At 49.5% G+C, this 17,524-nt stretch overlaps 1 protein-coding gene across 3 annotated transcripts in view; it reads left to right on the top strand.

Annotated features, from left to right (window-relative positions):
- Positions 1 to 16,981, top strand: part of Dpysl2 (dihydropyrimidinase like 2) — a 108,473-nt gene extending 91,492 nt beyond the window's left edge. For 2 of the 3 annotated variants that reach the window (XM_041664576.1, XM_041664586.1), the window contains exons 11-14: positions 284 to 454; positions 6,441 to 6,620; positions 7,408 to 7,573; positions 9,170 to 11,738. In XM_041664576.1, coding sequence (XP_041520510.1) covers positions 284 to 454; positions 6,441 to 6,620; positions 7,408 to 7,573; positions 9,170 to 9,261 — 609 coding nt within the window. In that variant the 3' untranslated portion in view covers positions 9,262 to 11,738. Of the gene's footprint in view, positions 1 to 283; positions 455 to 6,440; positions 6,621 to 7,407; positions 7,574 to 9,169; positions 11,739 to 16,959 lie in introns of those variants that run through there. The other variant, XR_005975635.1, reaches the window with a different exon arrangement.
- Positions 16,982 to 17,524: the final 543 nt, after the last annotated feature.

Raw genomic sequence — 17,524 nt, 5'->3', positions numbered from 1 at the left:
AGTGTTTAGAGCAGGTTTGGAAGGGAAGGACTTCAGGAAATGATCAGCCCTTACTATATATCGCAGAAAGCCAGGCTGGCCTGAGACTCATTGACTAGAAGCCCAGACCTGTATCTGTCTTTGTTGAAAGGGAAATCCCAGCGTGCATTGCTTGTCAACATGTGTTTCTTTATTGCCGAACATGTTTCTGACCTCTGCCCTCCGTGTGTGTGTGTGTGTGTGTGTGTGTGTGTGTGCATTTGCATGCATGTGTGCACATATGCATGTGTCCTGTGCCCCACAGGTTACTGGGAAGATGGATGAGAACCAGTTTGTGGCTGTGACCAGCACCAATGCAGCCAAGGTCTTCAACCTTTACCCCCGGAAAGGTCGCATTGCAGTGGGATCTGATGCGGACTTGGTCATCTGGGACCCTGACAGTGTGAAGACCATCTCTGCCAAGACGCACAACAGTGTAAGGCTTGCCCATCGTGGGTAGACATGTGTGCTGCAGGTACCGAGAGACAGGGCCAGTCCAGGGATTTGAGCAGGACCTCAGCTGCTTAGGAGTGAAGTTTCTCCAGGATGTGCTGTGACTTTAGTCTTCCCAGGGCTGGACCAACACTTTCTTTATTGAGGTCCACGAGACTGCAACTCTTGGCCATGTTTCAGAGCAATGTCCTCTGTCCTTCGACGCTTAGGGTTCCTAGAGTGACATTAGAACCCCAAAAGCTTCTAAAAGTCAGGCACCATTCCATTGCTGTGGTTTGGGTAGTACCTCTTGTGGTGGGCTTACTGAAAGGGACCTAGCTAGAGAGCAGTTAAGTGTCCACTCCTGAGGTGGCCACTGGTCACTTCCATTTTCCTGTCCCCCTTTCCTCAGGCTTGAGGTTTGATTGATAGCTATGCATCTTGTCCTAAAGGAATTTTGACCTCTCCTTTCATAGAAGAAATCATCCAGACACGGGGTCACAGTTTAATAACTAAAAATTGGGGAAACTCTTGGTCACAGAGCTCAGGGATATGCCTTTAGCATCCTGATGTTTCACCTGAGAACCAGGGGCTCAGTGAAGTCTGGGTGTTCTGAGAGTTTGAGGTATCGGATACCAGCAGTTCCTCGGATAGCGCTAAATATCCCGAACACCAAGTGTGTAAGGGAAGGACCTTGGACGGGTGTTTTACTTTCTGTTTTTGGAGGCAGGGTCTCATGCTATATACTACGCTGACCTCAAACTCACTATCCTCCCATCTCAACCTCCCTGTTGCTGGGGCTACGTGTATAAATCCCACCAAGCAAATAAAGTATTCTATGCCAGCTCATTACTCAAATCTTATTTTCTCCCCCATCTTGATATTTTATTTAGCTTTAGCTATATGAGCAAGAGACAGTTCTTACAATGCTGAGCTATAAAGGAGCATGGAAGTTACTTATTTAAATTTTTAACATGAACTCTTTAGAAATAGCCAAAGGGTAGAGAACCATTGGGGGTGGGGGGTGCTGCAGTATTCTGAAAGTGTCTGCAAGTTATCCATGTGCAGTGCCTGCAGAGGCCAGAAGAGGGCACCAGATAGATCCCTGGACTGGGAGTTAAGTGTGCTAATGAACCGCCCAGTGTGGGTGCTGGGAACTGAACTTTTAGATCTCTTGCGATAACAGCAAGTGCTCTTAACCTCTGACCTAGCTCCCCAGACCCTAGAGCCATCATTTGTTGGGATTCTGTTCAACTTGTTCCCCAAGAAGGCAGATAAAGATAATAGAGTTTCAGTAGCGCTTACCCTCAATGCTTGGAATCAGAGGCATTTGGATTTCAGAAATTTTCAGGTTCTCAGATGTTTGCATGAATGTTGGTAGCTGGGCATCTCCAATCTGAAAACCTCAAATCCATAATTCTCTAAAATCCAGCTCACTTGGATCTTGACATGAGTTGTTTTCCCCCTTCTTACAGGAACTGCTTGTGTGTATAGTTTTGTTGTTGTTGTTAAGAGTTTGATACACTAGTTCTGTTGTCTTGCCACAGAGCTGTCTCAAACTCATGCCTCCCTCTTCTGTAGTTAACTATGTGTACACACGCGCACACACACACACACCCCAGTGATGCAGAGTCTAGTTAGTGTCGTCCATGTGCATGTGCATTTCGAGCTAACCGCTTAGACTTGGGTAACTACCCAGATGCTAATCCCTGAAGAAAGGATGTCTCTCCCTCCCCGTCTGAGCGGTCCCTGAATGCCTGTAGCTCTCTGGGAACCTTTCCTCCATCCGGCAGAGCAGTGTGATCTAGGGCAGACAACCTTATTGTGTAATGGCTACAATCTTTCTGTCAGCAAATACTGTCTCACAGCGGTGCCTCTGGTGCTCTGGCTCTTACACTGTCCCCTCTTCCATGCATCCCCCTAGCCTTGGGTGCAGGGGCTGTGTCACTGTGTCCCATCTGGAGTCAGGTGTGGAAGGGAGTTTGTTTTTTGTTTTGTTTTGTTTTGCTTTTAAGACTGGTTTCTCTGTAGCTTTGGAGCCTGTCCCGGAACTTGCTTTGTAGACCAGGCTGGCCTCGAACTCACAGAGATCCACCTGCCTCTGCCTCCCGAGTGCTGGGATTAAAGGTGTGTGCCACCACCGCCTGGCAGGAAGTGAGTTTTTAATCAGTGGAGCGGATCTCTGAGTGGAGTTCTAAGTGACCAGCAGGTGTCACAGGGAGCACAATCCCTGCTGCTCCTTTCCGTGGGTCTGAAACCATAAGGATGGTCGGCCCCAAGTGCCGTAACGACGTAGGGCAGGTCCAGGCATTTCTGAGACAGGTCTGGGCTTTCCGCCAGTCTAAATCCTCTCTCTTGGGCTGAAGGGTTTGGCTGGGCTCAGTGCCAGCTTCTGTGACCCCTGTGGGTACTGAGATAGTGGGTGCTTCATGGGCAGACTGCTGGACTGCATGTTTATGGCTGGTCTTGCCTTGCTGGTTCCGCGTTAGCCTTGGTGCTACGCCCGCTTTAACTTGTATCATCCCGTCTTGAGATCCTCAGTGACGTCCTGAGGGTGAACCTTTTGTACGCATGTGTATCATTTTCGCATGCCCGCTCTTTTCATTTGACCCTCTCACTACAGGGTCTGGTGTGATTATCCCAAGTGGGGAGATAAATCAGCGAGAGGTGTAGAGAGCTTCAGTGACTGGTCTAATGTTACATAGCGATCTTGCGGTTGAGCCAGAGTTAGAAGCCTTCATTTTTTTGGCACCCTTCCCCCACCAGACTGTGTGCACAGCGCCATGGCGGGGAGGGGTGGAGAAAGTGCTGTCCTGTTTAGTGGAGTGCCCTCTCCAGAGGGAATAAAAGGGATGGCCAAGGCCCATTAAAGACATGTGACTGGGCAGATAGTTGGCATCAGGACCTCTCTGCTTAGGCAGAAAACAGGGAGGCATGAAGGTTCGGGAAGACAGTTGCTGCTGACTGACGCTTTTATCTGAACCTTTAGGGCAGTATCCTTGCCCTGATGTTTTTGAAGAGATGTGGCCCTTCCCGAATGCCTCATTGCCTGCTCCGGCTTCAGGGGCTGGCATTCAGCATGCCAGATGGCGTTGCTCATCTGGTGAAGCACAAACAACAGACTTCAGGTCTGGCTTCAGTGTGGAAAATCTAACTTATCCATAATGCTATTGCTAAGCCTCCATTAGATTTTCCAAGATTCCAATGTGCTCTGTAATTTTTGGAAAATCCTCTGACGTTAAAAATGCCCACGCTTGGTGGTGGCACAGCCTCCCATCTCAAAGGATGACAGAAGGTCTGGGGTCCCATGCCAGGCTTAAATCACTCAGAGCAGTGGGTTCTTAACCTGTGGGTCTCAACCCCTTTGGGGGGGATCAAACGACACTTTCACAAGGGTTCGCTAAGACCATTGGAAAACACAGATATTTACATGACGATTCATAACAGTAGTAAAATTACAGTTATGAAGTAGCAATAAAATAATTTTATGGTTGGGGATCATCATAACATGAAGAACTGTATTAAAGGGTCGCAGCATCAGGAAGGATGAGAACAATTGACTTAGTAGAGTCGTGGTCCTGCTTCCCTCGGTATTTTAAAGGGGGGATGGCTACAGAAGCCTTCACATCTGCTCCTTCCTAGGCCACTAGCCCCAGTGCGTACATTGTTCATGGTTCGGGTACCAAGGGACCTGTGTGTGTGGAGACTGAGTGCAGGACAGCCAGCCGTGGACAGGAGACTGGGGCTTTTGTGAAATTTCTCCTTTCATAGGTTAGGTGTGGCAGAGAAGCAGCTAAGGTCACTTCCCTGGCGGATGGCCAGGTCTTGGATAAAAGGGTCCATGGCCAAGGTTGTGTCTGTCTGGAGATGAATCACAAATTAGGAAGTGATGGGAGTGAGATAGACGTCACCTTGATCTTAGACAACCCTCACACACTCCCCAAAGTCATGTCAGAGGAGGCAGAATTCTCTCACCTTGCTCTACACGCAAAGATCCTTTATTGCATCCTTGTTGTCATCTAAGCCTTGGGAGGGTGGCGTGTGAGGAAGCCTAAAAGTTCTAAAGCAGGGTTTAAGTGACACGGACCACTGTTATCCAGTGCCTACCTTTCGCCATGCACAAGACAAATACCCATGGTGAAATACATCTTTAGTTTCTGTGCCACGATGCAGGAAAGCACCCAAGATGAGGGCGCTAGTTGGGACCGGCATGACCTTTGTATGGGGTCAAGAAGATGCAGGTCAGTCCTTGGGGAGGTGGTGTGGAAAAGCCCACCATGCTTCTGCTGCGCCCTTAAGGGTGGGGGTGGGGAAGAAGGTCCCACCTGAGGTTCTGAACTGGAAGCTGGCACTCATGCTGGCTTGGGGTTTAAATCTCACTGCCTGTGTGGGTCAGACAGTCTTGAGCTGAGAATGCCGTGGGTGGCACTTCCGTGGTACTAAACCGCAGGACCTAGCGTACCCCCCGGAGGATCTGGCTTCCCCTAGGCTACTGTGCCTGCACAGCCAACTCTGATTTCAGGGACAAGCATCCTGTCCAGGGGGTCGCTGTGAGCCATGGTGTCCCCCAGAATCATGGAATCCATCTTTAAAGCCTCTTGCCTGCAGCCCTGCCCCTCCACTTTTGTTTACGGCAACGCCCCACGTTTCTCTGTGGAGCCTCTGCACAGTGCTGAGAGCCGTCACTGGCCCTACAGAGCAGTGTGGCTTTGCCACATGGGACACATGCTGCTATGTCATTGTGGCCTTTCTCTGTACTCTGCGGCCGCTGCACAAGCAGAGGCGGCCTTTGACATGGGTGGTGCGGCCCCGCCCTCAACACAGATCCGCTAGCGTTTTTTTCTCTTGGCCTGAGTTTTCCCAGAAGCACATCTGCTCTGTGACACATGCTAACCTCCAGCTGCAGCCATTTGTTCCCGTGGACAGCCGTGTGGAAAGAGCTGTAGGCCTCCTGCCGGCGCTGAGCCAGAACTCCGAGAACTGTGGACATGGCTCTCAGCTCAAAGCCTCTTGTTTTCCGGGGCTTCGCCGGCAAACGCACAGGAAAGCCTCCCACCCGTTTCCCAGGAGGGGGCGCCAGACTGCCTGTCTCCACTCTCAAGGCCATGAGCCCCCAAACACGTGTGGGTCATTGAGGACTCTAAACCCTCCAGGAAAGCCTCCCACCCGTTTCCCAGGAGGGGGCGCCAGACTGCCGGTTTTCACTCTCAATGACGTGAGCCCCCAAACACCTTTGGGTCACTGAGGACTCTAAACCTCCATCCTCACAGGCTTTTACATGTCTTTTACATGCCACCAGTCTATACTGTTGAGGACTGTGATTGAATCTTAAGCTCCTTATAGGCTTGTCATCCAGTCAAGGCTGTAGGAAACCCGCCTCAGCTGGATCTTGTTCAGAGGCGAGCCTTGGGAAGGCCGCCTGAGCTGAGGAGAGTTGGACACGGTCTCCGCTAATGAAGAGCCCTTTTCTTCCCTCCCCATTCTGTTTCTCTTTTCCCTTCTTTTTAAATTGTACTGGGGACTGAACCCAGGGCCCTGTGCATTCCAAGGGTTCTACCACTAAGTCCATTCTGCCACTAAGCTACATCTCCACTCTGTTAAAACCACCTTGATTGAACACACTGTCGCTCAGGCAGGGCCTCGACTTGTGTGTGAACTTGCTGCCCCCGAATCCCGACCATCTGGTTCACAGGTCTGCCCACAAGACACAGCTGGAATAATTTAATTTGTAAAGCGTTTACAGACGCATGCAAGCACACACATACACACACATGCACACACTGTCCATGTTATTACATGTTTGTTTTTCTCTCAGATTTGGAGGTGGAAGTGAGCTGAGTCCATATTATAGACAGAAAGTGAGTGTCCCCGGGGTGGCTAATGGGGACAGGTTCCATCTCTGGGGTGTACCAGTAAGCTTCATCAGCCTGATTCAGTCTGGGACAGGGACAGGGCTTGCTCTGATGGTGGCCGTCCTCCTCTACCCCCAGGCTCTTGAGTACAACATCTTTGAAGGCATGGAGTGCCGTGGCTCCCCCCTGGTAGTCATCAGCCAGGGCAAGATCGTCTTGGAGGATGGCACGCTCCACGTCACCGAAGGCTCAGGACGCTACATCCCCCGGAAGCCCTTCCCTGACTTCGTGTACAAGCGCATCAAGGCAAGGAGCAGGGTGAGTGACTTGGCTAACTTTTAAACATCTCGGATTGAGTTTAATGCCGCAGGCATTCACTAAGTACTGTGTGTCAGAAACTGAGACGGGAGACAGAAAGGTAAAGACAACTTGACCTTTTCATCCCGAAACTGAACCTGCTGGTGGAGGAGACAAGGATGACCACAGCTCTGATGATAAGAGTGGGGTAAGGACCCAGAGGAGGGAACCCCTGCTGCAGAATCACGGATGAGGATGCTATGAAAGAATACATTTGGGGTTTGAAGTTTACATAAGAGTTTCCCCGAGCCAAAGAACACTAGGAAGATGGGTGTGTGAACACAGGGTGTTCAGGGTGTGGTGATCAGCCCGTGGTTAGGGCTCGGGAACTGAGGTGGGGAAGGGGTGGAGCTGTAAGGGAAGTAAAAGAAGAGTGAGGTTAGAGAGACAGACAGTTTGACCTTGAAAATGACCTCAGACCCTCTTCATAGTATGATCAGGGACTTCTTGGAGGGTTCAAAGATGATGTGACCATGTGGGAAAGAATTGTAAGAAACCAGCAGAGTAACCCGTTGGGGACCCACTTTGGGAGGGAGGGCTTTGGCCTGGAACTTCAGGGGCTGATTGAGTATCTGTGCCTATTGTACTTGTCCGTAAGGGGGGCCTAGTCCCCAGGCATCCCTGGTCTGTCTCCTAATCTCCAGGTATCCCTGGCCTGTCTCAGCTGCTGTTCCATCGCACTGGGAGGGTTCAGGGAAGATGTCCTCTGTGAGTGAGACACGGATTGTGGGGTGATTGTGTGTTTCAGCTGGCCGAGCTGAGAGGGGTCCCTCGTGGCCTGTATGACGGACCTGTGTGCGAGGTGTCTGTGACACCCAAGACGGTCACTCCAGCCTCATCGGCTAAGACGTCCCCTGCCAAGCAGCAGGCCCCACCTGTTCGGAACCTGCACCAGTCTGGATTCAGTTTGTCTGGTACGGCCAGGGCTGGGTGGTTCTGGGTAGGTTCTGTAGAGCCAGTCTGGGGCTTCGCAGAGAATGCAAGGTAACAACCGTCTCGTTCTTTCCCTGATGGGGAGTGTTCCAGCCACCAGACGTGAATCTGTCAATGACAAACTGGGCTTCAGAATCTTCAGATCAGATTTTGTGCTGTGGGATGCTGAGATACCCACCCTGTGCGTGACCCCTTTGAGACCGAAGGGACAGTTTCTGGTCTGTCACGTCCATTGTTAAAGAGGGACTGTGGCAGATGAGTGTGGAGCCTGGAATCTCTGCAGCCCGCCTCACTCAGGCCTTCTGTGCCTCAGCCCTCACCTGTGCGGTGAGTCTCAGCACCGGCTCCCCGTGGGCCTGCTGTGACATCCACTGAGTTAACTCACTTTAGTTGCCCACGGCAAAGCCACTGGACATGTGTGAACCATCTGCAGGGGTAAAACCTGTGACAATCCTCTCAGTGACAGAAAAGTAGACTTTCTGTCTTGGAAACTTCCTTCCCCTCTTTCTTCTGGCCCACGATGGGGCCTTCCGTTCCCCCAGCTTCCAAAGCTTAGACAGACATCCACGTCCCGTGGCCTGTCAACAGCACAGTTTATTACACAGACTCCCTTTTCTTGCCACATCTGCTGGGTTTTAGAACATACCTTGTGTGCCCATGGCGGATGAGGAATTTCCCACTTTCGGGACTCTTCGAGGTGTTTTGGTTTGGGAGACAGGCCTTAAGCCACAGTTTTGTCCCTAAAGTATGAGATCCGTCACAACGCCTATCGCCATGTTATTTACATAGATGGCGCAGGTTGCCAGACCTTTCTGTGAAAGAAATGCTTGCATTTTTAAAATTAGAAAAGTATCATGTAGATAATGAAATATTTTGTGACTAAGACCCAGATCCAAACATAACATGTGGTGGGCAGGGCAGATGGCTCAGCAGTTAAGAGTAAACTCTGATCTTGTGGGGGATCCAAGTTTGTTCCTAGCGACCCTGCTCAGATGGCTCGCAACCGCTTGTAACTCCAGCTCCAGGAGATCCAGCGCCCTCTGCTGGCCTCCTCAGGCACTGCACTTATGTGCATGAACCCCACCCCTTCATATATATATATGAAACAAACACACAGTGCATCTGTGTTTCATATACATGTGACAAAGTCTTGAAGGGGATTTCATACAGTATTTTTAGTATAGGTCTGACTGCAGTCTGTCCTAGCAGGTCAGGTGTGGAATTTTCCACTGTCACATCATGTCAACTCTCCAGTGCTTTTAGAGTTTAGGGCATTTTGGGTTTGGGAACTCTAGATCCAGTATTCTTGACCCGGACCGTTCGTACTCCTCCTGAGTGAAGAGCCATACTCACTAGGACCTTGAATCTAACTGCTTTCCCCAGAATATATCGCTTGCACCAAGTATGACCTGTTGCTGAATGGGGGTCCACTCTACTTCCTGTAGTTTGAACCTTTAGTGAGGTTTGGGAGAAGGGGTAAGGTTGTGTGTGCTTGGTTCAGTTTTTCCCCCAGGAGTGTACCTGAGCAGACCTCAGGAGTCTGATTTGATTTCACCTTTGTTTTAACTTTTTCCTAGGTGCTCAGATTGACGACAACATTCCCCGCCGCACCACCCAGCGCATCGTGGCGCCCCCTGGTGGCCGTGCCAACATCACCAGCCTGGGCTAAAGCCCCTAGGCCTGCAGGCCACATGGGGACGGGGGATGGGACACCTGAGGACATTCTGAGACTTCCTTCCTTCCTTCCATTTTTTTTTTTTTAATTTTAAAGAGCCTGTGATAGTTGCTGTGGGCAGCCAGTTCCTGGGGCTTCCTCTTGGGCCCCCCACACTCGGTCTCCCCTTGGAGTTTCTGAATTCGCTCACCCAAGTCCCTACACAGTTGTGAACACCACACCCAAGCCTAGCCACCCACCCCACACGGAGCTGCATCTCACACGCAGACACACACCACCAAGCAGATCCCAGTGAGGGTGCCCCACCACACCCTCGGCTGTGTGGTTAGCACCTTCCTGTCCTGGGAAGATATAGTGAATTGCCCTGAGCTGCCTTCTTTTCTTTTAAAATATTTTTTAAAAAGGGGTTTTCTTTGTGGGGCTGGGGAGGGATGGAATGGGGAGGGATAAGGGAAGTTTTTTTTTTTTTAATACTAAATTGAAAGCCTGATTCAATATTAATCCACGGGTCTTGAACTGGACATCGTAATGATGCAATTATGTAACCTTAGTGCAGATCCGAGGCTGGCAGGCTGCTGCTGCCCCTCTGGAGAAGCTCCACGCATCTCCATCGCCATCCCTTACTCTTCCGGGTCAGCTGTTGTGAAGAGGCGGGTTTTCTTCGTTGACCTAGATTTTGCGGCAGATTAGACCTTTTGAGGGTTCTCCTCACTCTTTTCCCACATCTTCTGTCTGTTCTGGCTTTTTCTCCTGCACTCACGGAGAGATTGTGATTGCTTTGCGTTTCCCCGACAGTGTTCTCCTTACCCTGCAGCCTGCCCTTAAAGCCGGGCATTGCGATTTGGCCGCAGGCACAGCCTGGGAGGACCCTACCTAGTTTTGTACCCACGGCCATAGTTTTGTGCAGTCCAGATTTCTGTTAAGATTGGTGCTATCCAGTTCCCATCACTAGGAGGTGTCTGAGTTTGAGGCTTGCCAGACACAGGGGTGACCCGGATTATGACACCAATATTGTCATGTGTGGGCCCAGAATAGGGTCACATGTGTGGAAACATGAAGAAGAATTAGGCCGCAGAAGTGACGGAGGTCCTGGTCAAATCTGTAAATCCAGTTCTCAAACTCATATGACCCTATTAAGCTGGGGCCAGTGTCTCTGTGGAGGAACCAACCAAGCTGGGGCCAGTGTCTCTGTGGAGGATCCCTTCCCAGTTTTTCCCAGGAAAAGCTGAGAATTCTCAAACACTAGGTCTCCTCAGTGTGTGCATGTGTGTGTGTGTGTGTGTGTGTGTGTCTGTGCAGGAGGAACATTTCTTTTTTCTGTCCAGTTATTTCAAAAAGTCTAACATGATGTGGGAAGCCCTTCTAAGGGTGGAAATCTTGGGGGGAATAATTAGACTTCAAGCCTGTTTTACAAGAGGAAAAACCCTGTCTTAGGAAACAGTATCTCATGGGAAGAAAACTGTACAGATTGAATGCATGGCCCACTTAGAGATCCTGTCACCACTTAGAGACCATGTCACCTCATGTCGGTCACCCTTCCTCTCTTCCTGTCATAGTGACAGCTTTTCATTAGCTGGCTTCTTTCTGTATTTGCCGACTTCTGTTATACTTCCTTCCAAATGTGTTTCCAGGTCCGTGTGAGCAGTGTTAGGTCCACAGGCCCTTTACGAATCCAGTCTGCTGTGTAAAGCAGGGCCGCAGAACACAGTGATGCTTTGAGTGATCACACATTTTGCCTTTGAGATTAATGGTTGGGGTTTTGGTTTGTTGTTCATTTTTGTTGTTTTTAAAGGTAAATGGCACTTTGAAACATCGGTTGACTTAATATATTTGCTTTTCCCCCCTCTTACCTGCACTTAGAGAGGAAATTCGAACAAGTTGGAAACCACCTTTCTGTTCGTTTGTTTGGGTTCTGAGAAACCCTTGCAGCTCTTCAATACTCACCGTCTTCCTGCTGTTTCTTGTTCGGGGCCGTGGCCCTGTCGGTTGTTTTTAGATCATTTTCTTAAAAACCAAACCAAACCAAACAGTTTCAAACCTGAAGATTCCCGCAGTCCGTGTAAGCATGTTTGCCCGTCGGCTCGCTTTCTGTGTCTGTACAATGAATGTCCTATGTAAATGCTAAGATAAGTCAGCACAGTGTCTCAGAACTGAATAACTGCAGTGACTTGATGCTCTAAATCAATGTAGGATTTACTGCTAGATGGTTTTTAACCCTTGAACTTGTGATTGTGACCCATGAGGGGGGGACCTTTCAGTGCTAAAGCTGATCATGTGTGTAGCCAGGAAGGTACTTTCGGTTTTTTTTTTTTTTTTTCAAAAAAACTTTTTGTTTTATTTTTTTGTAACCGCTGTCTTAATGGCAAAATAATTATGGTAAAATACAAGTCTCGTGTTTATTATTCCTTAAGAAGAAGTCTGTGTTATATTACCACTGAACACCCAATAAAGCAGAATGTGGTTGTTTCAGAGGCTTTGTCTGTATTGAGACCCTTACAGTGTGTCGGCTTCCTCTCTGAAGTTACTCATGGGGAAGCTCAGGGCGTGGCTTAGATTCAGGCCATGGACCAGCTCCTGAGTGCTTACCCCCATGCCACAGGTTGCTATGGAAACCCTGGTGACAGATGAGTTCTCATCGCAGGCAATGCCACATCCGGGGCCACAGAGGCTGAGGATCAGTGTCTGAAACCCCATCCTGGAGAGGAGGCCCTGAGCCTCCGGGAGTGCCACGCCAGATGCAAGCCTGGGATCCAGGTGGGGCCACAGGAGCTGAGGCGGGTGTTCCGGGTAGGCGCTGGGCTTCCTTCCGATGTTTTTATGGGAAAGAAGACCGCCTTGTGTGTCCTGACACCTCAGTAAAGGCGATGTCAAAACCAAGAGCAAGACCTAGGCTTCCACCCTCAGCCCGTGGCGGAGGATGCTGGTAAGGGTGAGAGGCATGCTGGGCTCTCAGTTCCCTGCTTCAGGTCGCATTGGCTCTGGCTGAAGAAGGAGCATGCTTTGGGCATTCTGGGCCGTCCTATGATAGGGCTGGTTTACCCCTGGGCCCCATAGCATCTTATACCATCATCATCATCTAAACTGGATATGAGGTAAAATTCAGAATTATACAAGCCCAGCCTGATGGTTCATTAGGGTAAATGTCAAACACTCAGAAGGCTGAGGCAAGACTGGGTAACGTAATGAGGTCCTTCCTCCAAGAAAATATCAAGGAAAAGGAAAAAGACAATGTTATTATTACAAGCAAAGAGATGGGAAAGTAATAGGAAAAACAAGGCCCCATGTGACTTAGAGCAAGGCACCTACTTGGATCCTTTAAACACAGTGAACTACAAAAACCAGTCACAACATTGACTGTAGTTAAGGGTCTTTAATTGAGATGGTAGTTCCAGAACGAAAGGCTTGGGTTCTCCTGGGAGCCACAGTGTCGAGTGTGTGGGGCTGCCTATGTGACCAAGTAAGTCAAACAAATGTGAGAAAGGGGAGCAGAAAGTCTTCTTCAACATGAAGAACCTGTGTGGGGATAATGAAGAGCCCAGCTCCATCCTGTCATCTCCCAGACTCCACTCACACCAAGAAGGGCCTGTGGGCTCTAGCTCACAAGTCCACATTCCACTCAACCCCTCAGGAGACTGCTCTGTGCAGGACAGGCCCCACAGAGGGCCCTTCAGGCACTAAGAGGTGCGGATCTACTTGGACAGGGACTGAAAGTGATCCAGATACTGAGCTGTGCTCCAGGCTGTGGCTGGGAGTGTCCCATCCACTGTGGGCCACTCTTGCGTGGCAAGAGGCATACTGGAGGAGGCTGCGTCTAGAGGTGGACCAGGTACTAGTGGCATGGTTAAGTCCGGGCAACTGTGTGCCTGTTGGTAGATTTCACTCTACACTAGTGGTTCTCCATCTCCCTAATGCTGTGACCCTTTAATACAGTTCTTCATGTTGGGCTGACTGCCCCCCCAACCATAAAATTATTTTGTTGCTACATCGTGACTGTAATTCTGCTACTGTTATGAGTTGTAATGTAAATATTTGATACGCAACCCCCATGGGGTCGTGACTCACTGGTTGAGAACAGCTGTTCTAGACACATGCATAAAAGCTCAAAGAGGACAGGAGAAAATATGAGGGGCGAGCTAGGAAGTCTGTGACATGCCTCGCCTTGACCTTGTGGTTAAGCCTTGCACTGCTCCGAGCCAAGGCCCCATCCGCAGGCAAGGCTCTGTAGCACGCGTTCTTTTAGGAGAGGTGGAGCTGGCTCTTCTCCCATCGGCTGTGATGGAGTTCAGGCCCCATCTTGCTCCTGAGCAGGAGTGTTTGTAGAAAACCTGGCTCTCAGTACAGGACCTGGAAGTAGGCTCACCTGCTCAGTCTCCAGCTTTCCCAGTCCTTTGGTGAATGGCAAGCCAGGGATGGAGTATGGGGGAGGGACAGGGAAGTGCAAAGGGACACCAGGACACTGCTAGAAACAGTGTCCTCTGTGTCCCTTCTAAGAATCTAAATACCAAGAAATGATTGATAATCACCCAAGGTTTGTTTTGGATGACCGCAAAGACTATTGGAGATGTAGGGGAAGTTGGAGATGGTCTCCATTGTTTCCAAGCAATCTGTTGGTTAAAGTCACGCAGCTGACAGCTAGCATCCATTATGACACTGGGTGCTATGAGCTGTGTGTTCATTAACAGAGCTAATCTTTGCAAAAAGTCATGAAGAAGAGGCATTGTTCTGGTGAAGTGAAAGGAGACGGAACACAGAGAGTCAAGGCAGTTTTCTTAGAAGCAGCTTTGAGTCTGCAATCCTGGGACCAGGAAACACACACACACACACACACACACACACACACACACGTGCTTTCAAGGGAGAACTTAATACTGCAGAAAGACCTAAGGAGGCCAGAAGAATGTATCAGATGCCCTGGCACTGTAGTTACAGATGATCGTGAGCCACCATTCAGGAGGTGCTGGGATCTGAACCTGGATCCTTTGCAAGAGCAGCAAGTACTCTTAACCACTGAGCCCTTTCTTGACACCTCAAGTATATGTGCTTTTTGGAGACACCGTTTCCTTAGGTATCTCAGCCTGGCCTTGAACCCATGATTCTTCTGCCTCTGCCTCTGTTTCCTGAATGCTGAAATGACAAGCACACGCCACTCCACTCAATCAAAAATATGTGGAGAAAAGAGAAACAAGGCAAACTGGATTTCCTAGACAGAAAGCCATTATTATAAATGAGTAATTATGAGAGTGATAGCAATATAAACAAAGTAGACAATAGCAAGGAAATAAGAAGCTAGAATAGATCCACAAGAGATGCAGAAAACACATTTCGGTCTCCGAATTTTCACTGTGGTCATCCTGCACACTTTAGTTTGCACAGCTGGCTTGCCCACATTCCCTCCTGCCTGACAGCCTGCACAGTCTGTTTCCCTAGTACTCTCCACCCTCTTACCCCTACCTTCCCATCCAGGATCTCAGAAGAGCGCGTAGATGATGGCAATTGAAGACATACCTCTTACTTGCTCTGTGCATTAAGTAACCCAGGCTTTCCCTCCATAAGTGGCTAGCTAGCCCGAGACAGAAATGTGTCTTACCTTATTTTACTTACCTTGGGCTGTAAGTAAAATAACGTCTATTAGAATCCTTTGCAAAAACAAACATTTGAAAAGGGCAAAGTGACCTAGATACTAGATGCCTTGTTACTTGATCAAACTCTGGCATCAGGGTAGGGCTGGCGCCCACAGGGGTGACAGATGAGGAGAGTCCTGAGCGCCAAGGCCTCTGCTGCTGCTGGAAGAAGCCCAGCTTCTGCTCACGGCTGCTTAGCCTGAGGGCTCGTGAAAGGAACCTGTGGAAGACTGGAGAAGACCTCGCACCAGGGCTTATGAAGTGTTATGTCTAGACAATACATGACAGAGCCCTGACACCTGAGCCCCACTGGTGTTAAAGTTACAGAAATGACCTTTGTCCTAACAAGCACGTGTTTCATGCAGGCCCACAGCCATCATGACTTGTTCAGGAGGAAGAGATGGAGGGCAGAGAAGACGTCTATATAGTCCCATATATTCCTCCAGTCATGACCTTGTCTGGGGACTGAGGATTTTAGTTTTATCTTCTTTATTCCTAGATCACACACACACTCACACACACTACACACACTATATATATATATTCATATGTATATATGAATATACATTTGAATGTGCTCTGAATGCACTTGAAATCTTATCCTCTTACACTTTTTCTAAGCATGGACTCAGATGCAGTCTCTCTCTCTCTCTCTCTCTGCGCATGTGCTAGAAGCCAGATGTCACCCTCAGGTAACAATCCTCAGGATGTCATCTACTTTGTTTCCTCCCCCTTTGAGACAGGATCTCCCATTGTCCTGGACCCACTGATCATGCTGTTTGCTGGTTGGCCAGTAAGCCTGCAGGATCTCCCGTCTCTGTCTCCTCAGCACCAAAATCACAAGGCTTTTTACATGGGTTCTGGGCACTGAACTCAAGCCCTCATGCTCACACAACAAACACTTAGTGACTGAGCCATCTTCCTAGCTTTCCTGTTCTGATGGTCCTCTTGCTTGGGTCTCCCTCTCACCCCAAAGATGCCTTTATCATGCATGCGCAGATGTCTGGGGAGAAAGCGCTGCTCTCTCCCATTTCTCTGTGATGTTGTGCGCCCTCTGCTGGGAGGAGATGCATCCTTCCTCTCATGTGCTTAAGCAGGCATGAGAAAGCTGGCAATTCAGTCCTAGATGGCCCGCATCAGAAGTGGGAACAGGACGAGGGGGTCAGACTCTCCGCTGAGCACAGAGCACCATCTCACTGGAGGAAAGGAAGATGGATCTATAGCTGTATCTCTCCCACCACGTGCACCCTCTACTCATCCTTCCCACCCTATGGTCTCCACCTGTATTAGCCACCCCCTAGCTTCTCCTCTGTACCCCCAGGATCAAGTGGTAGGCACTTTAGCTTTTGATATAGGTTTCATAATTTCCTCCAACCTATGAAGAACAGCCCCAACTATAGTCTCCTGGCCAACCAGCCCCTGTGCACAGTCTGAATCCAGAGGCTGACTCCACAGGGGGATAGTCGACCTGTCCGTGGCTTGAGTGTTCCCTGGTAATCCATGCTAGTGCCAGCCAGTAAAGACGGAGTGGGAACCATGGCTCAACCACGGGTGCCTAGCTTCTCTCCAGGCACTACCCTGTGCAAATGTGCTGTGGAAACCTAGTGGGCCACACTAGTTTTCTTTCCATGTGAATCCACGCTTCCCTCTGAGCATCTGCCTTCCTCTGCTTTTTCTCAGGTGAACCTCTCACATCCAACTCTATAGATGTGTCCACGATCAATTCCTTATCCAATAAGACCCCTTCCCCACTGCACAGTACCGCCTTTCTCCAGGAAGGTCCTTCCTCATCTCGGTCTGCACATTCTTTAGGATGGCTGCAGGTTAATTGTTACTTCTGTCTCAGTTCCTCTTCCTTCTTTAGGGGTAATAGCCGGCATTGCAGTATAGCAACCCAACACCAAAGGCAGACGACTCATTAAGAGAAAGGGTCTATTTTAAACGAGAGGTTTGGAGATTTCAAGTTCACAGTCCAGTGGCTGTGTTTGTTTTATTTCTGTTGAGGCTGACAGTTCGCAGTGCTCCTTAGCAAGCGTGTGTGTGAGCTCCTGGTCCAATCTCAAGCTGGAAGGTGTGTGTGTGTATGTGTGTGCCCTGCTCTGTATAAACGGTCCCCTCTGTTAGTTCTGCAACACCGGTGGCTTGCAACTCTCCAGCGTCCTCGCCACTCTATGGTTAATTTCATCTCTCCTTTGCTTTTTCATGCCCCCCCCCTTCCATGTTCTTCACAATGACTCATTTCCTCCAGGGAGGATCCACTTCCTAAAGGTTTTCTGATCAACAAAAGCAACCAGCTGTCACACAGTCAACACAACAGACCAGCTGTCACACGCTCAACGCAAGCACTGAGCTGTCACATGCTCAACACAAGAGACCAGCAGTCACACGCTCAACACAAGCACTGAGCTGTCATACACTCAACACAAGAGACCAGCAGTCACACGCTCAACACAAGCACTGAGCTGTCACACGCTCAACACAAGAGACTAGCAGTCGCACACTCAACACAAGAGTCCAGCTGTCACACACTTAACACAAATGACTAGCTGCCACACCCTCCTGTCACCATGCCTCTCCCACCATGGCGGACTGTACCCTTGACCTGTGAGCAGAAATATAACCATCCCCCCCTGTAA

Source organism: Microtus oregoni, unplaced genomic scaffold (assembly GCF_018167655.1).
Source record: "Microtus oregoni isolate MIOR12 unplaced genomic scaffold, Mior012 000001F_ref0000356, whole genome shotgun sequence".
NCBI classification, from domain to species: domain Eukaryota; kingdom Metazoa; phylum Chordata; class Mammalia; order Rodentia; family Cricetidae; genus Microtus; species Microtus oregoni.
Note: the sequence above shows the minus strand (reverse complement) of the source record. Positions and strands in the feature narration are given on the sequence as shown.